The sequence below is a fragment of the Pollachius pollachius genome (assembly GCF_949987615.1).
Source record: "Pollachius pollachius genome assembly, chromosome: 3".
NCBI classification, from domain to species: domain Eukaryota; kingdom Metazoa; phylum Chordata; class Actinopteri; order Gadiformes; family Gadidae; genus Pollachius; species Pollachius pollachius.
In genome coordinates this window covers 29,377,016-29,398,157 of record NC_136936.1, presented here as the reverse complement: position 1 = coordinate 29,398,157, position 21,142 = coordinate 29,377,016, and the positions used below count along the sequence as shown (strand labels likewise).

The window sequence follows — 21,142 nt, the reverse complement described above, 5'->3', positions numbered from 1 at the left end:
AGACGAAGAAAGTCAAAGAAAAGTTAGGGAAGGACTCCATATTGGAGTATTAAATCTCTCTGTCTGTCTCTCTGTCACCCGTTCTGTCTCTCTATCACTCTGTCTGTCTCTGTCTGTGGTATGTCTCTCTGTCTGTGGTCTGTCTCTCTTTCTGTGGTCTGTCTCTCTGTCTGTGGTATTTCTCGCTCTGTCTGTCTCTCTCTCTATGGTCTGTCTCTCTCTCTGTGGTCTGTTGCTCTGTCTGTGGTTTGTCTCTCTGTCTGTCTCTCTCTCTGTGGTCTGTCACTCTCTCTCTGTGGTCTGTCTCTCTGTCTGTGGTCTGTCCCTCTGTCTGTGGTCTGTCTGTCTGCATGTGGTCTGCGTCTCTGTCTGTGGTCTCTCTCTCTCTATGTTGTCTGTCTCTCTGTCTGTGGTATTTCTCGCTCTGTCTGTCTCTGTGGTCTGTCTCTCTTTCTGTGGTCTGTCTCTCTCTCTGTGGTCTGTCACTCTCTCTCTGTGGTCTGTCTCTCTGTCTGTGGTCTGTCCCTCTGTCTGTGGTCTGTCTCTCTGCATGTGGTCTGCGTCTCTGTCTGTGGTCTCTCTCTCTCTATGTTGTCTGTCTCTCTGTCTGTGGTATTTCTCGCTCTGTCTGTCTCTGCGGTCTGTCTCTCTCTCTGTGGTCTGTCTCTCTCTCTCTGTCTGGCTGTCTGTGGTCTGTCGCTCTGTCTCTCTGTATGTGGTCTTTCTCTCTCTCTGTTTTCTGTCGCCCTGTCTGTGGTCTGTCTTTCTCTCTGGTATGTCTCTCTGTCCGTAGGCTGTCTATCTCTGTCTGTCTCTCTGTCTGTAGTAGGTCTCTCTCTCTGTGGTCGGTCTCTCTGTGGTCTGGCTCTCTGTCTGTGGTCAGTCTCTCTGTCTGTGGTCTGTTTCTCTGTGGTCGGTCTCTCGGTCTATGTTAATAAAGATAAAAAGACCCGAAATCTTCATAGTAACTTCTGATCCATTAGAAATCAGAATTAACGTGTGTGTGTGTGTGTGTGTGTGTGTGTGTGTGTGTGTGTGTGTGTGTGTGTGTGTGTGTAGGGGGGAGGGATAAGAGAGGAGGCCCAATCCTGACTTTTCCCTCCAGAAGCAACCATGACAGGATCAAACACGAGGAGCTGAAGAGACTGGTCACGTACCTGTCTACCGTGCCCAGGTACATGCACACATGCAATCACACGCACATATACAAACACTCACATGCACGCACACAGGCACCCCTCACTAGCCAGGCCCTGTCTGTGCTCTTGTTCGATGCTTGTTGCTTTTCAATGGCCAAATCCTTTCCTTTATAGTTTCCTTAGCGCTTGATCCTTCGGCTTGATGCCACACGTTGTCTTTAGATGGAGCTGATAGCAGCAGACACGCGGCTATAGTGGGATGAAGGTGGAGGTCAGGAGAGATGGGGACAGCTTGTTGAGTAAAGAATCAAGCGCTCCTCTCTCCTTCTCACTCACTGAAAGGAGCGTGTGAGTGACCAGGTGTGAGAGGTGGTGCTTTCCACCTCTCTGTTATGCTGTACGCTACTGTCAGGAGGTCCAGAACATATCTCACTATCTCAGCGCAGCCAGATTAAACACACCTCTCAATACATCCCTTCCTACGCAGTACAACATGCCCAGATCCACGTCGACCACTAGGCTGTTGAAGGAGATCACACATATCAGAGGCTGCTGGCCTAACATCAGTGCTCTCTAGTTCTTCAATGGAGCAGAATTTATGTTGAAGAGTCAGACTTCAAATGTTTGGAAGCTTCCGCTCAAACCTGTGTGTCTAATGTGTATAATAAGTGTGTGTATGTGTATGTGTATAATGTGTGTCTGTGTGTTTGTGTATAATGAGTGTGTGTGTGTATAATGTGTGTGTCTGTGTGTATAGTGAGTGTGTGTGTGTGTATAATGTGTATGTGTGCATGATAAGTATTTTGCATTGTGTGTGTATGATAAGTGTGTGTGTGTGTATGTAAATTGTGTGTGTGTGTATGTGTATGTATAATAAGCGTGTGTGTGTATAGTGTGTGTATGTGTATTTATAATAAATGTGTGTGTGTGTATGTGTATGCATAATAACTGTGTGTGTCATCAGCGAGGACGTATGTAAGCGGGGCTTCACGGTCATCATGGATATGCGGGGGTCCCGCTGGGAGCTGATCAAGCCACTGCTGAAGACCCTGCAGGAGGCCTGCTCCCAGATATGCGTGGCACTCATCATCAAACCAGACAACTTCTGGCAGAAGCAGAAGACCAACTTTGGCAGCTCCAAGTTCTCCTTCGAGGTGACACTCTCTCTCTCTCGCTCTGTCTCTCTCTTTCTGTCTCCTTCTCTCTGTCTCTCGCTGTCTCTCACTGTATCTCGCTGTCTCTCGCTGTCACTGTCCATCTCTCACGCTCTCTCTCTCTCTCTCTCTCTCTCTCTCTCTCCCTCTCTCTCTCTCTCTGTTGTTAATGGTTCCATAGGTCTCTCTATCTATCTGAACTTTCTCTCTCTCAGCTACATTTTACATGTAATACAAATATAAGTATTAGCTTGAGCTCTAACTAGCATTAGACTAAGAAGCATGGTGTTAGTGTTAGCTACTACTGTTTGTTACAGGCAAGCATGGTGTTAGCATTAGCAAGGTATGAGCATTATCTTCACCTTAGAGTGAGCTGTTGTTAGCATGAGTGTCTGTTGTGTGTTCCAGACCAGCCTGGTGTCGGTGGAGGGGCTGGCTAAGCTGGTGGACCCATCCCAGTTGACGGAGGACTTCGAGGGCTCACTGGACTACAACCACGACGAGTGGATGGACCTCCGCGTGGCGCTGGAGGAGTTCATCTGCAGCGCCGCCCACTTGCTGGCCCGGCTGGAGGAGCTGCAGGTACACACACACACACACACACACACACACACACACACACACACACACACACACACACATACACACACACTCTCTAACACACACACACACACACAAACAGACAGATACACGCACACACACGTGCGCGCACACACACACACACACACAAATATGAGGGGCCACCTGGGACAGAATTCATACTTGGTCTTACACACACTATTATAATCTCGCATACGCGCCACTATCCTAATACACACAAACTATTATACTCCTTTTACATGTATGTATGAGAGTGTATAGTTGTGTATGTGAGAGAGTATAGTAGTGTATGTGAGAGAGTATAGTAGTGTGTAAGAGAGTATATAGTTGGGCATGTGAGAGAGAATAGTAGTGTGTGTGAGAGAGTATAGTTGTGTATGTGAGAGAGTATAGTTGTTTATGCAAGAGAATATAGTAGTGTATGTGAGAGAGTATAGTATTGTGGTAGAGAGCATATACAGTAGTTGGGTATGTGAGACATTTTAGTAGTGTATGTGAGAGAGTATAGTAGTGTATGTGAGAGAGTATATTGTTTGGTATGTAAGAGAGTATAGTAGTGTATGTGAGAGAGTATAGTTGTGTATGTCAGAGAGTATAGTTGTATATGCACAAGAATATAGTGGTGTGTGTGACAGAGTATAGTTGTTAATGCAAGAGAATATAGTAGTGTGTGTGAGAGAGTATAGTAGTGTGTGTGAGAGAGTTTGAATGAAACGGAAGTGAGTTTGATTCCCCAGTTCCTGATTGGCTGACAGAAGAGGCGGTTGCTTCTGGCGCTCAAAATACTGCGCTGTCATTTCACACTGGAATTTCCAGCGATTCTGTTATGCTGCATTCACACCAAGAAAATTATTTGGTCGGTCGCTTGTTCGCTTGGTCGCCTGAGTTTGCAAGGCTTCCTCTTGTGACCACCAATTCATTCTTAACAATGGCCAGTCTCTACGTGTTGTGGAAGTACCAGAGACGTCAGAGAAACCGGTGCAAAATATTCTAATCTAGAACACTCCGGTAGCTCCGGCGGGGGGTTCTGGAGCTCTATATCTAAATAAAATAAGATGGTATAATATGTAGATATCTATATAATATAATATACAAAATAACGGCCAAAAGCTGTGTGCGCCTCCGGATGATATTATGAATCTTAAAGGGGACATATTATGGTGTTTTCCCAACACGTAAACATAGTATATGAGTTCCAGAAAACATGTTTTTGAAGCTGTTTGCTGGAAATAGCAATTAGGAAAAAAAAGTCTTGCCTACCGCTAGTAACTGACGAATAAGACATCTATTTTTGTACGGATATCCCTGCTTCTGAAATGCGCAAACATCTCCGGCCAGCACTCGTCTGCTGGTCCACAAAATCTTAGCTATGCTCTGATTGGAAGGGGGTGGGGAAGTGGATGTAACATTCAAATGTGCTCCCTTCCTACGTAGGAGGGGGCGCCGAAACTGACTCGCTCGTTTGGTAACTGTAGGCGGGGTACTTTCATAAATGCATATCTCACTCAAAAGATCATGTACAGACTTTTTTCAAAGTTTGTATGCTTCTGGGAGCAGCAGAGACCCAAAACAACACCCCAAATTCCAGGAAAAGTATTGTTTTCATAACGGTTTCTTCAACGATTATTGCCATTTGCGGACTCCCGGAGCTCCTCTGGTGGTGACCGGGAGCTCAGCTCCGGGGGCCATTGGGACCTCCTGCACCTCCTCGCCAGAGTCCGCAAACGGCAACAATCCCTTTCTCCTCCAGGTCACAGTTCAATCTGGACTTCAGATTGATGTGGAAGGACCAGAGACGTCGGATCACCCGACACAGTCGATAAGATTCATAATATCATCCGGAGGCGCACACAGCTTTTGACCGCGATATAATATATATTGTAATGACCACGGAAGAGGCAGTGACTGGAGTATTGCTTAGACAGCGATTTTTTAGAAACCACCGCTAATAAACCGTTGGAACACACTCAAGACCAGTAACCACGACAATGCCGGTAACCACAAAAAAACCTGGCGGATCCGAATCCCCACGAGTTTTCCCCCCGCTAAGGCCCGCCCCCATCTCCCAAACCCTGTGACACTACAATATTATATTATACAGATATCTATATATTATATCATCTTATAGTATTTAGATATAGAGCTCCAGGACTCCCGCCGGAGCTCCCGGAGTGAACACACACTCACTGATACATACTAACACCCACACACCCACACACACAAACACACTCACGCACACGCACACACACACACACACTGATACACACACACACACAAACAGACAGATACACACACACACACAAGTGCGCGCACACACACAACCTGATACACACACACACACACACACACACACTGATGCACACACACACACACTCACACCCAAACACACTCACTGATACACACTAACACACACACACGCACACAGACAAACACACTCACACACACACATAAACACAAACTGCTAATCTGCTGCTATACTAGAGGTGTTTCTAGTAGAATGATAATAATTTACACACAAAGACATAGAGAGAAAGACAAAACCACTGTGTGTGTGTGTTTGTGTGTGTGTGTGTGTGTGTGTGTGTGTGTGTGTGTGTGTGTGTGTGTGTGTGTAGGAGCTCCTGTGTAAGAAGGACTTCCCTCTGGACGTAGAAGGATCTCGGCGACTCATCGAGGATCACACCCTGCTCAGGAAGAAGGTAGCACTTTATATATACTAGAGTTTCCGCGCGTGCATTGCGCGCTCAACCTCTAGTTGTTATTAAACCCATAACTATAATGTTTAACGCCAGTCCATAATGTAACAAATTTCTGAGCGCATAATATAATAACATTTTGCCTATAATGTTACAACGTTTAATTGAGGGTGATTCACACTTGATGTTGATTCATGCTTTATCTGCGGACATTGATGTCTTTTAGTCATCAATAGAATCAACGGGGGGTTTAGGGGGGTGGGCTTGCAAGGGGGAGGATTTGACATAGGGCCTAAGTTCGCACGAGGCGGGATAAGTGTGGCCTCTGTCACTGTAGTTGGTTTTGGTTTGACCACAGACAAAATGGAGGCAGAACGGGCATAACTCATTGCAATCATCTTAAATGTTGTTAAAATGATGCAACATACATTCCGTTGCATCCACCAAATCCAAACCATCGATCGATGAAAGGATTGGAGCATGAGTTAGAGACAAATAGAAGAAACGACAAAGAGTAAAAGCCGCCACGAACGACTGCGTTACTGGAGAAAGAGAGTATTTTTTTGACTTGTTTAACATATAACAAACACTGGGACAAATGTAGTTGATTTCTGTGTTGACCTGAGAAAACAGGGAGTGGAAGGACGGGACCCTATAATGTTCAGCTAACTGTTGTCAATAATAATAATAAAAAAAACATTTTCTATATGCGTGTGCAGCTGTGAACTCGTATTGTAATTGATTGTATGATGTGTACTTTTAGGGTTAAGACCTATCTTTAAGCGTTCACCCCGAATGACTCTTAAAAGCAGTGCCAACATTTAAACATTTTAAATGTTTTGTTCAGCGAACAAAAGACAGCTGATTATCATTTAGAGGGCCACTCAATGACATGAAGAAGCGTCATCAACACACCCACTTAAGTGGTGTGAGAAATACAGACTTTCTACTCCTCATTCGCATATAAGGTAATTTACATTTCCTACGGAGAAAATACTACCTCAGCGGTAGTATTATTCAGGAGATTTTCACAGTACAAATGTCAGGATATGTTCTTCACACATACGGCCCATCAGGAGAATAGCCAGAGAATATCAGGACGTACACGTGTGTCTGAAAGCAGCTAGTGTGTGAGCATTTGATTACATTATAAAATGAATTTCTGGGTTACAGGGATAATTGTTCAATGGAAAGTGTAGTATACTATGCATGCAAATCAATTATGCAATGCTTACTTGATTCAGGGCTCAAAGTGCATTGACATTTAAAAAATGTATGGCAACTACTATTGGTTGGGTGAAAATAATAATGACAAACAGCTGAAAATGTTGTTAATTCACAGAAGCACCTTAGTGAAATAAACTAAGTGTAACAACAGCTAAGGCAGCAAGCTACCTCATTATAGTGAAATAAAGCACACGCTTGTGGGGGTGAGGGGGAGAGGGAGAAGGAGGGGGGGGGAAATCAGGGCAAGATTGCAGTTTGTACATTGGCTACCTGACGTGAGTGTTTGAAATGTTCAAGGAGGGGGGTAATAATATGTTTGAGCAACAAAATGTAGTATTGTGGTGGACTAATAATTCACCATACTCTGTTATTGCCATTTTTTCGTTCTGGGATACAGGGACGCTGTCTTTTTAAGAGATAGTGTAACTTGTTTGTTGATATGCCGGTCGGTGCAACGTTTGAATTTAACAGTTTTTATATGATAAAATGAACAACCCGCTACGACAGTCGGAAAGGGGGGGGAGGAGGATATCAACATCGCAAGACATTGCGGGATGCTCAAGGAGGTGGGTAATACATAATGTTTTGCAGAAAAGTGTAGTCTATAGCAATAACGTCTCAGCTGGGAGTGTGTTTCGACGGCAGGGCTGTTATCTCGATCTTGCTGTTGTCTTGCTGTTGTCTGTGTCTGTGTGTGCGGTGTGTCCACGTGGGCGTGTGTGCGGTGTGTCTGCGCATGTGTGTGCGTGCATGTGTGTGTGGTGTGTGTGTGTGTGTGTGTGTGCGTGCTGTGTGTGCGTGTGTGCTTGTGTGTGAGCTGCGGGTTGCTTGGCACATGCGCACTGACCAAGTGTGCTGGAGTAACTTGCCCAACAAGCCTGCTATTATATAGTAGTACAATTATATCTTTTATATATTAGCATCTGTATCTTAGGGTTGTCGTCTAATTTGATTTGTCAGACCACACCCATGGTCTTCTGATGGTCGTCCTCCATGATGTATTGTTCATGTTTGCAGCTCATTAAACGTATATACGCTGCCAAATATGCCCGTCTTATGCTCGCCTTTATCCCCTCCCCTCCTCTCCTCCTCTCTTTTCCTCCCCTCTCCTCTCCTCTTTTCTCTTCTCCTAATTCCTCTCCTCTCCTCCTCCTCTCCTCTCCTCTCCCCAGGTCCTGAAGGCTCCGGTGGAGGAGTTGGACCAGGAGGGCCAGCGTCTCCTCCAGTGTATCCGCTCCAGTGATGGCTTCTCTGGGAGGAACTGCATCTCTGGCTCGGCTGACTTCCAGAGCCTGGTTCCCAAGGTGACGTGTGACCTGCGACCTCAACACCGTGTTAAACATCTCTGTCTTGTCCACTTGTTCCCTCATCCCCTAATGCATATATAGTTAACACTGTGTAGGACACTATTTAGGGAACAGGTAGGGAATAGGGGAAAATAACTTTGAGCAGGTGATCAGTGGTCTGACGTGTGCATGTCGTCACATGGGACAATCTGCATTGGAACCTTTATGACCACCATCTCTTTTGGATGAATCTTGTGTCCAAGAAAATCTCTATGGGTCATTGCATATATAACCACTAATAAACCACTGTTCACACATCCACACACACCATAAAGTTATGCTAGAGGTGTCCGGGAAGCCTCTTACGTACGCAATCATCAAATCAACGTCTGTCCAGACAGAGCTCCACACGTCCAATCACACTGCCCAGAGAGAGCTCCACACGTTCACACACACCGCTCAGACAGAGCTCCAAACACACCGCCCAGACAGAGCTCCACACGTCCACACACACCGCTCAGACAGAGCTCCACACACACCGCTTAGACATAGCTCCAAACACAACGCCCAGACAGAACTCCACATGTCCTCATACACCGCGCAGAAAGAGTTCCACACGTCCACACACACCACGCCCAGACAGAGCTCCACATACACCGCCCAGACAGAGCTCCACACGTCCACACACACCGCTCAGACAGAGCCCCAGAACACACCGCCCAGACAGAGCTCCACACGTCCACACACACACCACTCAGACAGAGCTCCACACGTCCACATACACTGCCCAGACAGAGCTCCACACGTCCACACACCGTGCCCAGACAGAGCTCTACGTGTAATGTTTCTCCAGTGAGGAGAGGGAGAAAGATCCTCCTTAACATTGTTGAGAATAAATAATGTAGATTGCCCAGACTACTGTAATGAATTAATGCCCTTAAATATGACTACTTTAATGCCTTTGTATATGTAATGTTTGTTTCCCTGGGTAAAGGGACATGAGCACCCCCTATCGCCTATTGACAATAACTGCTGGAGGACCTCCCTCAGCCTCCATTGATTCCCATTAATTTCCCCGGCAGTGTTGGCAGCCGGTGAATAACATGGGGTTCAATGGGAGAGAGGAGGAAATTCCTCCTCTGAGTGGGTGTGACTAGCAAAGGGATCTGAATCGTGCCATCATCTATTCACGAATAGGCTGGAGCGCTGGCTGCGTTATGAACCAATAAGAAGGAGTCCTGGCTGTGCTATGAACCAATAAGCAGGAGCCCTGGCTGTGCTATGAACCAATAAGCAGGAGCCCTGGCTGTGGAGCTGCCCGGAGGGAGGGACTATCCCCTCAAGTCTAGGCTACGAGAACCAACAAACCCGCTCAGTCGTATGCCTCGTTTCCACCAAGCGGTGTGCTACTGTTCGTTTATATTGGCGTTTCCACCGAGCAGTGCGCTTCGGTGCAGCTCGGTTCGCTTATATTGGCGTTTCCACCGCCAAAAGTTGGGCAAGGTCCCGAAATTAACGCGCAGAGCCAACCTATTTTTCGACACTCCTCTGTCGCGTACTACACCGCCCAGACTTAGCTTCACACACACACCGCCCAGACAAAGCTCCACGTGTCCACAGAGGGTCTCATAGTGTTTAGGGAGACTCCAGTAGGAATTTACTCCAGTTTTCTTCGTTGATGGTATTATTTCAGTAACAGTGATATAATTAACAATTATTCGCCAAAGGCGTAGTGAATAGTGGGGAATACCCCACTATAAACGGAGCCTGAGGTGAATAATTGTTTTAGTATATCCTACAAGTGAACACTCCAAAAATAAACAAGATAACACTGTTTGCCGGTATTTATTTGTTTTTATTAGCGGTTTATTTGCTTTTATTAGCGTGATGAGACTGACATTTTGCATTTTGCATCTCAAGCATTGCCCAATATCCCGAGATAGTGAACCAATAAAATTGCGCCATCTTAGGAGGTTCACGTATAGCATATACTAATGGCATAGATTACTATGTTGAAGAACATACGACATATTACTACGTTTAAATCAGCAAAAAAATCAGTTGCTCTCTGATTGTCAACACTGATACGTTTACTCTAATGTCGCCTCATTCACTAATAGGATATATCACGGACCAAGAATATCATTTAATTGTCTGTAAGTATGAGCAGGAAAGGATATGTGTTTGGGGAAAACCCTTAAATGGCTCTCTGACCTCCATAAGCCCTGGTCCCATCACCATCCACCCAGGTCTAGACCCTGCAACACGCCCGCATGATGGGACCACTCTGCTACACATCCAAGCAGAAGCACTTGGAACCGGTCCAGAGCTCCCCAGATGGAGACCACCATGATCCGGTCCAGAGCTCCCCAGGTGGAGAGCACCTGGACCCGGTCCAGAGCTCCCAAGGTGCAGGCTGTGACTGGTCTCTCTGACCCCCCAGGTGGCCAGTCTGCTGGATAAGCTCCACTCCACCCGCCAGCACCTCCACCAGAGTTGGAGCTCCAGGAAGCTCAAGCTGGACCAGTGCTTCCAGCTCCGCCTCTATGAGCAGGACGCAGAGAAGGTCAGATCTGATTGGTCCCCATAATGGCTTGGGAGAAGAATCTTATTACTGTAGTAACAGGTGGAGGAGAGAACAGATTAGCTGTAGTAACAGGTGGAGGAGAGACAGGCTGTAGTAACAGGTGGAGGAGAGACAGGTTGTAGTTACACTTGGAGGAGAGACAGGCTGTAGTAACAGGTGAAGGGGAGACCAGATGGGCTGTAGTAACAGGTGGAGGAGAGAACAGATTGGCTGTAGTAACAGGTGGAGGAGAGACCAGATGGGCTATAGTAAGAGGTGGAGCAAAGACCGGCTGTAGTAACAGGTGGAGGAGAGAACGGATGATGGAGATATAGGATAGAGATAGGGGCGAGCAAGGAAGAGAGGTTGTACGATATCCCCCAACCCATATACCCTAAGAGGGTGATGATGACAGAGAGAGAGGAGCCTTACTGTCAGTTTATTGGCACTCCTTTGGAATAATCAACTACTAAAACATCCCATATCTTTGTAAAGTAATTCAAAGTGTATTCCCTCACATTAACAGGAGCTAGGCTACGGTCACTCTTTAGGCTAACAGGGATATCATTTCTCCTTTACCTGTAATAGTGATGTCATCTCTACTGTGGACGTTATAGTGATGTCCCTCCACTGTAGATGCTATCGTGATGTAATCTCTACTGTAGATGTCAAAGTGATGTCACTCTTCTGTAGATATTATGGTGATGTCACTCTACTGTAGATGTTATAGTGAAGTCACTCTACTGTAGATGTCAGAACCTCACTATAACAGGTAAAGGAGAAATTATCCCTGTTAGCTGTATGTCCTACAGAGTGACCGTAGCCTAGCTCCTGTTCTTGTGAGGGAATGCACTTTGAATTACTTTTCAAAGATGTGGGATGTTTTAGTAGTTGATTATTCCAAAGGAGTGCCAATAAACTGACAGTAAGGCTCCTCTCTCTGTCATCATCACCCTCTTAGGGTATATGGGTTAGGGGATATCGTACAACCTCTCTTCCTCGCTCGCTCATAGTGATGTTATTGTGTTCTCCAGATGTTTGACTGGGTCAGCCACAACAAGGAGGTGTTCCTGCAGAACCACACAGAGATTGGCGTGGGCTACCAGCATGCCGTGGAGCTCCTGACCCAGCACAACCACTTTGCTATGAACTCCATGGTGAGCATCAGGGACACACCACAACACCACAACATCTGGCCAGGACAAACCAGGAGCCGCAACGCCACAACATCTGGCCCACCATTTCTAATATCACCCAGCTCAAACTAACATGACCCAAAGGTCTTCAGCTCAAACAAAACATAACCACAACAATAAAACAATAAAAAAGCACTAGCTATACTAAATCATGTAAAAATCTTGTGATTATAACTTGCTTTTCTCCAGATTAAACCCATGAAGATGATGAAAGGATGTTTAACCTTTTTTGATTTAATCTTTAAAACACAGAGAAAGCTTCCCTTGTTGAAGTGGCAAACCCTTTGCTCACCCTTCTTGTTTCATCAAAGGTTAGAGGCACAGATTGTCCGACACACATTTCCTTGAAAGCACGCACAGAGAGTGTTTAACTTGATACTGACTTATTTATTAAACAATAATCCGGTGACTTTCCAGGCAAAACAAAAAAAAATTATCTAAATGTTTATAATAATGTGAAGAATAATGCCTTCCTTCCTCCTGCCGTATATGAGGGCATCCTATAGGCTCCAGTTAGAGCATGACACACCTATTTTCCAGGTGAGACCCATCAATCAATCACCACACATCGCCACAAAAAACATACATCCAGAATGCAAACCAAGTTTCATCTTATTTCATAATTTCAACCAAAACTCAAATTATATTTACTTAAAAATATTCTCAACAAAAATCCTTTTAATGGCTCCAACATACCGGCCCCTAATTGTGATGCTACAGCAAAACAATTACCTTAATTTAATTATATAGAGCCAGATAACAAGTACAAATATAAACCACTGAAATCTTTCAAAAGTATATGATATTGCTTGTCACTAACATATCACATCCAATGACAATACAATACAATTTACAGTATCCCCTCTTGAATCCCCCCAAAAGTCCATGTTACATGAATGTCTCTTGCGGTGCATTCACCATATGCGGACCTTAGGCAGGAATGATAGTCCAATCAGTGTAGGGTTCATGTATGCAAGGAGGGGTGGAGGATAGTGTGTGCAGGGCCATGTTTGTGTGCAGGGCCATGTGTGCAGAGGCATATGCATGTCATTAAACTCAGTTTTCAGCTTCCAAAAGCAAGCAGAGCTTATCGACGGGCCTTTGCCGGGTCTTTGTTTTAACCAAAACACTCCGGACGAGACCTTTGGGCCCAGGCAAAGTCTTTACCACATGGCCAAGGGGCCATGAGTTCCTTGGTATAGTTTCATCTACGATGACAACCACATCGTTGATGTAAAGTTTCTTCTGGTGTTAGTCCCCTTTTGGCATTGTTGCATGAGTGGCAGATATTCTTTAATCCACCTCTGCCAGAACAGATCCGCAATGTACTGGACTTGTTTCCATCTCTTTCTGCTGTAGATGTCGTCATTGCAGAAGAGGGCAGGTGGCATGAGGGGTTAAGCGTTCAGTTGCAGTAGGTGGTTCGGTGTGACGGTTTTAAATCGTTTGGAGCTGGGTTAGTGTTGGGTCTGTCTTTGAGAATTGACTCGGCGTCACATAGAGCTGTCTGGAGCACTTCATCGTCCACTGATGTTTCAGAACTGATGAAAGCACCTTTTTTACCAGTCCGATCAATCGTTCCCACACTCCTCCAAATTGGGCTCCTGACAGAGGATTAAACAACCAGGATACCTTACTGGTCAGCAGAGAATCCTGGATTCTTTGATGATCCAGTTGTTTCAAAGCACACTCCAGTTCCTTCTGAGCACCCACAAGGTTGGTTTCACGATCTGTTCTGATGGTGAGTATTGTTTCTCTCCGACATAGGCCGTATCCAAGGTGCTCGCCACTTCCAGGTGAACAGCTCGACTAACCAGACAGGAAAATATGATTCCCAATCGTTTCACCAGTGATCGACCTCTTCTAACTTCAATAGATCCAAAGTAGTCAATGCCCACATGAGAAAATGGTGGAAGATCTGGCTGAACACGATCCTCGGGTAAGTCCGCCATTTTCGCTCACCAACTCTTGCTTGCCTGCGTCTACAGAAAACACAAGATCTTATTATTTTCCTGGCAAGAGAGTTGGAAGAGGGTAACCAGAACTTCTGGCCTAGTCTGGAGGGCATGTGGTTTTTGCCCGCGTGTCCAACCTGCTGATGGATGTCATGCAGTATCAACAGGGAGAACTGGGAGTCTTTGGGAAGAATAATCGGGTTCTTCAAGCTTGTTGGTAGAGCCAATTTACTTATCCTTCCTCCGATCCTCTGGATTCCAATTTCCGAATGCAGCTGTCAGTTCTGACAGGTTTGCCATTCCTCAGGAGTGTGCCTTATGAGGCAGCGCTGCTGTCCATAGCATACGACTGACTTCTCTACTTCATCCAAGTCATTAACAGATATGCCTTGTTGTTCATCTGTAGGTTTATCTGCAACCCTTCTGACCACACTATTGATTTGTTTATTAAAATTTAGAGAGCTATCCAGCATGACACCAAGATTTCTGACCACAGAGTGCACATTGTTAGAGAGGGGACCAAGAGTACTGCTGAGGTTGGTGACAGAGAAAGGCGGTCCAAATATGATGACTTCAGTTTGACTGTTGTTACGTTGTAAGAAATGACATGCCATTCAATATTTAATGTCGTTGAGGCAGCCATGCAGTTTCTTTAGTGTACATATGGTCTGCCATATTTATCAAAGATGGAACTGAGGGGCAGCATGTATAGAGAGAAGAGGAGGGGGCCAATTGTTAAAATATGCTGAAAATGGTCTTGACAAAGAGAAACCAGGTGCTGAAAAACCACTTTCTCAAAAATGTTGGAGATAAAATGCAATTTTGAGATGGGTCTGTAATTTTTCATGTCGCTTGAGTCAAGGGAAGGCTTTATTAGGAGAGGTTGCACAGTAGCATGCTTGAAAGTGGATGGGACAACACTAGTGGCTAGTGAGCTTTTTACTATTGCAAGAATGAAAGGACAGATTATAGATAAGATATCTCTGAGGAGCTAAATTCCACTCCATCTGAGGTCACCAAGTGGAGTGAGATCATTGGCATTCAGCCACGTTTCTTTTATGAAAAGTACATCCAATTTCCTAGTGGTAAAAACGTAATTTAGGATAAATGCCTTATTAGCTAAACACCGGGCATTAAACAGGGCAAAATGAACAGGTGCCATTAGATCGGATGACGTTGGCGACGTAAATCCCTGATACTTCAGTGGACAAAGAAGGGTTGTGTTCACTCCATACGTTGGGTGAGACCTGGCAGTGGGGGGGGCGAGGAGACTTATCATGCAATCTACAACTAGATGATGAGCGGGAGGGCAGCACCGAGATGAGGGTTGAAATGGCACCAGGAGATGGAGTCGTTGTGAGGACTTTGCAATGGGAGCTAAGATGCAAATAACGGGGTCGCTGACGAGCGATGCCAAGGCTACCGCAGAGTTTGTAAAATCCAACAGGGAGTCGCAGTGTAGTTCATGAAGTTCATGCATAAAAGTTTGGATGCAGGTAATTCCATAATCGAAGCGACGGAGTGAGGAAGCCACATGAGTAATTAATCCACAGTGTCTGTAGAAGGGCTGCAAGGTAAGGATGGGACGCATAATCAGTCCTCCGTTGACCGTAAGGTTTAGCCAGCAAAACACAAGTTGGAACTTCGCTAGGCCAGCTGCTTACAAACGTACAGCACAGCACACGCTATTGATGGCAGGACAAAGCCAACCACTAACCCTAGCAAGATGCAACAGAGTATAAACAGTGAGGAAGGGGAGACTTACACACCGGTCCACAGAGGATAGCAGGTTAGTTCCAAGGTGTTGTTAGAGGCGGCAAAAAAGTCACTTAAGTCCAAACAAACATTAACACAATAGGTCTTTAAAAGACATGTACTTTGGCAGGCTAAACGTAGCGATTGCTTAGAATCCAGAGAGAAACAAAAGGCTAGTTGATCATGGCAACTCTGTTGACAACGTAAGTATGGAAACGTTTTGTTTTGTTGTGAATGTATTTCATTAAGGATGAACTGTCGGTCCAAAAGGAGTCCTGTAATGCCATATGAAGTTCTTTTTGTAGCATCCTGTCTACTTTCAAAGCCAGTGAAGCAGCGGCCAGCTCCAGCCTTGGGATTGTGATCTGCTTTAATGGGATTACCTTGGATTTCCCCAGTACAAATGTAGCATGAACGTCTGCCTTGTCATTTGTGAGTCGGAGGTGGCTTGCTGTTCCATATCCTATCGCACTGGCATTGCAGAAGTGATGCAGCTCAGAAGTCCTCATGAGTCCAAAACCTTCAGGCTTTATGCACCTGTCCAATTCAAATCTACTCAGCTGGTCAAGTTCTGCAATCCATTGTTTCCATGGTTTTGCAAGATGTTCTGGGATCACTTCCTCCCATCCACACTTATCCATCCACAGCTTCTGCTCTTAAAATGCTGACCAATCAGTGCCATTCGGTCCGAATCTAAAGAACCAATCACAAGCTTCAAGGCAAAGTTAGCAATACAGGGTGAAGATACTGCACTGAAGAGAGGCACTTTTATCCGGTATACTTAAAGTGGTTGATGCCACCACAGAAACCTGAGGAAGTCCCGCAGGTTTTCCTGTACTTGTACTTGGTTGTACATCGCCTCAATGTCGGCCATTACTGCGATCCTCTCCTGGCGGAACTGAAGCAGAACGCCCAAAAGTGAGTTGGTTAGATCTGGACCTTGGAGCAGTTCTGAATTCAGATATTCACCTTGTTAGGTTGAGGAACAGTCGAATACTACCCTAAGCTTTTTCTTTATTTTATGGTAAACCCCATGATGAGAAATATACCAAACTTGGCCGTCATCCCTTTGGACTTGCGCTTGGGGTACCTTCTCTGCGTAGCCTTTCTGCAGCACATTTTCCATGAAGAACTTGTAATCTTCAGCATAGGTAGAATTTCCCAGCAAGGTTTAATGTCAGCTGTAGTGCCACATTGTAGTTATTAGGCATGACTAACTCCTTTTTTCGAAACGGCAGGGGCAAGATGTAATGTCCGCTTTCAACCACTTTAAAATTTTGGGCAAGCTCCATAAATCTCCTGTCCTCACATGACATCTCTTTCTTCTTCTCAGATTCCTTTTCTGGGAGCTCTTGGTTGTATTGTCTGAGTAGCAGGTCTTTCAGATTATCCATTGCAATGCGATTGACTGTCATTGATGTTCTATGTTCATCCATTGCAGATAAAGACATTAGGGGCCTGTTCACCACCCGGCCGAGAAGTGTCTTCACTGCGTTTGGTACATTACTCTGGCTGTTTTTTATCCACCAGGGTTCCATCGCTTTATGAACATTAATTCCTATCAACATTTTAATGTCAGCAACCATTTTCTTAGCTCTGATTGGGTGAGTAGGTTTTCCTTTGAAACTGGGATTTTAGCTTGTGTGTAAACTTCAGGTGGGTGAATAAATTCCACTCCATCTACATTGCCAACTTCCAGTCCTGTGATTTTGCAACTGCTCACATGGTTTTCCTGTCCCATCGTCCGCAGCAGAATGTCAGTTTTGTGTCCGGTCACATTCAGTTGGTTCATTCGTTTCTCAGTGCAAAATGTATCAGAGCTCCCCGGATCAAGAAAAGCGTCTGAATGCACTTGCTTCCTTTTGCAGCTTTAACTTGAACGGGAACAATAGCGAGAGCCCATTCTTTAACGGCCCCTGTTGCATCATCCTCTGACACTTATACACTGTTTGTTTATGTTTGCTTTGGTGCTGCAGCATTGCGGTTTTGCAGGGGTTCCTTATTTGGGGTTCTTTTATCAATATCTGGCAGAGTTGGATGTTTCCGTTGACATGTTTAGCAGTCTAGTTTTGTATTGCAGTTGTTGCTCATGTGACCCTTTTTTAAGCAACCAAAGCAATATCCATCCTCAAACATTCCACCTTTTCGTGGTGTGGCTGTGATTTAAATTTGAAGCAGTCAAGTAATGCATACTTGCCTCACAGAAACAGCAGATATCTGAGGTAGTAGCATTAAGGATGGTGTGTTGCTGCCCTTTAAATGCATACTGTTTGGTGTATTGTTCTCCAGGGGCTGCCACAGCTGTCACGAAAGTACTTCTGCTTTTAAGTGTCCTTATTTCATTGCTCCTGAGAGAGTTGAGTCTTTAATGTCTCCAAATTTTAAGGTGGATGTAATGTCCAGTTCATCCATTTACTCCAAGTCCTGCATGGTATTGTGGCATTCCCTCAAGTATAAAGAATATGCATGTAGAGCTTTCCCATAATCTGCTTTAATAGCTGTCCAGCCTAGCGCTTTATCCAGATAAGCATTTGCATCTTCATCTCATCACCAAAATGTTTTTCCAATAGTTGCATTGCTTCTGAATATCCTCTTTGTGCATCCATGTGCATACAGCTACGAACAAGGTCTCTGGCCTGACCTGCTGTAAATGGCATCATAATATGTCAAACAGTCATTCCATAGAACAGAGTTTTAAACACGTAACGCATCCGAACGTCCATATTCACAAGTACTGCACGGCTCATTCATGATTTGGTTTACTCATGGGTATCCAAACGAGCTGCGCGCGCCCGTCTTCCTTTCCTTTGTCTACATGAAAAGTTTGTTTGTCTTTTTTTTTTACCTTTATTTTACCAGGAATATTCCCATTGAGATTGAAAATCTCTTTTCAAAGGGAGTCCTGGCCAAGATGGTAGAATAAAAACACATTTCACATTTAACATTTAAAAAACAAAACTCACGTTAAAAATAAAAAACAAGACCCCAAACGCAATAAGACAAATCACAATAAAGTATCAATTCCACCAACGTAGTGCGGGTCAGAGGAAAGTTATACATAATAAAACTGCTAGACCGAGTTATACGAGTATGGTTTGTTCTAGGAGCCAGTAGAGTACACATATAAGGAGGCAGTTCATGCAAAATTGCCTTATAAAGAAATATATACCAGTGTTCCATTCTATGGGTATATAAGGAAAACAGAACAACTTTCTCACACAACTTGCAATGGTGCGTTCAGAAGCCAGAGTCAGAGACAAATCGTAATGCTTCATGATGCTGCATGAATCTAGCATTTTCAGAGACGATGAATTTGCATGCATATATAAAATATCACCACAGTCATAAAATAATTGCTTGGACAATTTTCTTCCTGGCACCAAAGGAAAAACAACATGTATTTCTATACAAGAAACCCAGTTTCATCCTTAGTTTTTTAGTAAGGCATTCAATGTGATGTTCGAAAGAGAGATTTTCTTCTAGGAAAAGGCCCAGGTATTTGTAGGTTGTGACTCTCTCAATTGCTTTGTTATTTAGAGTAACAATCTGGTAATCATTCATATCAGATGTTTTCTTACTTCTTGAAAAGCAGATCATTTTGGTTTTGTCAATATTTAGTACCAGTCTTAATTCATGTAGGTTTTGCTGAACAACCTTAAAAGCCGATTGAAATCCTTAGTTGCACTTGCTAAGGATGAAGCAGAACTATACATAATGGTGTCATCCGCATAAAATGGAATTTTGTATTCGTAACATATATTCGTAACATATATTCGTAACATATATATATATATATATATATATATATATATATATATATATATATATATATGTTTATATGTATTCGTAACATACATATAAACAGCGCAAGCAAGCACATGCGCACAAACATACATGAAAACGCACACACACGCGCGCACTCACGCACGCACAGGTAAAGATGTTTAACGGCTCCGCCATCGGCACTCACCCAGGTAAGACGTTATGTTTTTAAACACGTCAACAAACTCTGCCAGGTAACACGTTCTGTCTATAGACTGTAGAAATTGCGATAAAATAAGGGAAGAGACAATTTCTCACCTCGACAAGCAACGGCGGGTCGTTCATTTTGTCATATAAAAAACGTTGCACCGACCGGCATATCAACACCGAAGTCACGTGATTCTTAAAGAGACAGTGTCCCTATAACACAGAACGAAAACATGTCAATAACACAGTATGATGAATTATGTCTATAGAGTCCACCACACTACACTTTGTTGCTCAAATGTAATATTACCCTCCCCCTTGAGCCTCCCCAAATTTCTTGCGATATTGATATCCCCCCCTGTGGACTGTTTTAGTTGTTTTATTTTTCTTATGTTTTGTGCGTATGCTGTGTGACTGTAGGCTACTGCTGCCTGTCTTGGCCAGTACACTGGAAGAGATGTTTAATCACAATGATGATTATTATTTTTCAATTAACCAATAGTAGTTGCCTTGCATTTTAAAATGTCAATGCACTTTTCATCCCTGAATAACAGTAAAAGTTATTTAATAATTGATTTGCATGCATAGTATACTACACTTTCCATTGAACAATTACCCCTGTTACCATTAATTGACAAATTCTATAATGTAATCAAATGCTCACACATTAGCTGCTTTCAGACAAATGTGTAAGTCCTGATATTTTCCTGATGGGCAGTATGTGTGAACAACATATCCTGACATTTGTACCCTGAAAAACTCCTGAATAATTCTACCCCTGAGGTAGTATTTTCTCTATAGGAAATGCAAATCACCTTATATGTGAATGAGGAGTAGTAAGTCTGTATTTCTCACACCACTTCAATGGGCGTGTTGATGACGGTTCTGCATGTCATTGACTGGCCCCCTAAATGATAATGAGCCTGTTGCCTTTTAAGAGTCATTTGTGGTGAACAAATGTTCTACATTGTAAAATTATAGGCAAAATGTTATTACATTATGCGCTCAGAAATTTGTTACATTATTGACTGGGGTTTCCACATTATTGCTATGGGTTTAATTACAACTAGAGGTTGAGCGCACGCAATGTGCGCGCGAAAACTCTAGTTTAACCGATTTCGAGGAAATTCCTATGTTACTAGCTTCTGTAATAAAACCGAGTGGTCGACTGTATCAAAAGCCTTAAATAAGTCTCAGAATAGTTCAGCACAGTATTCTTTCTCATCAATTGGTGTAATCATGTAATTTAGAACCTTCATTATAGCAGTGACAGTTCTATGAATCTTTCTTAACCCGGATTGTAGATCATTAAGAAAAAACAATCTTGCCCCGCACTGAGAGTTTGGATATATGCTTATAATTGTTAGGGTTTGCTTGCTCACAACCCTTCAGCATTGGAACAACATAGGATGTTTTCCAAATTTCGGAATTTTTCCATTTTCTATAGTCAGGTAAAAATAATTGATTAATGTTTCAGCAATAATCTCAGCAGCAATCAGTAACAAATGTGGACCCAATCCATCAGGACCTGCTGATTTCTTAGTGTTTATTGTTTTTAGAGCATCATGTTCTTCATTAATTGTAATGGGAATAAAATCA

The 21,142-nt window shown here is 43.9% G+C and overlaps 1 protein-coding gene across 1 annotated transcript in view; it reads left to right on the top strand.

The window, feature by feature from the left end:
• Positions 1 to 21,142, top strand: part of kalrna (kalirin RhoGEF kinase a) — a 179,514-nt gene that overhangs the window by 10,848 nt on the left and 147,524 nt on the right. The window contains exons 3-9 of the mRNA XM_079733768.1: positions 1,060 to 1,174; positions 2,104 to 2,293; positions 2,702 to 2,875; positions 5,509 to 5,592; positions 7,989 to 8,120; positions 10,546 to 10,668; positions 11,703 to 11,825. Of these exons, the coding sequence (XP_079589894.1) occupies positions 1,060 to 1,174; positions 2,104 to 2,293; positions 2,702 to 2,875; positions 5,509 to 5,592; positions 7,989 to 8,120; positions 10,546 to 10,668; positions 11,703 to 11,825 (941 nt within the window). The remainder of the gene's footprint in view (positions 1 to 1,059; positions 1,175 to 2,103; positions 2,294 to 2,701; positions 2,876 to 5,508; positions 5,593 to 7,988; positions 8,121 to 10,545; positions 10,669 to 11,702; positions 11,826 to 21,142) is intronic.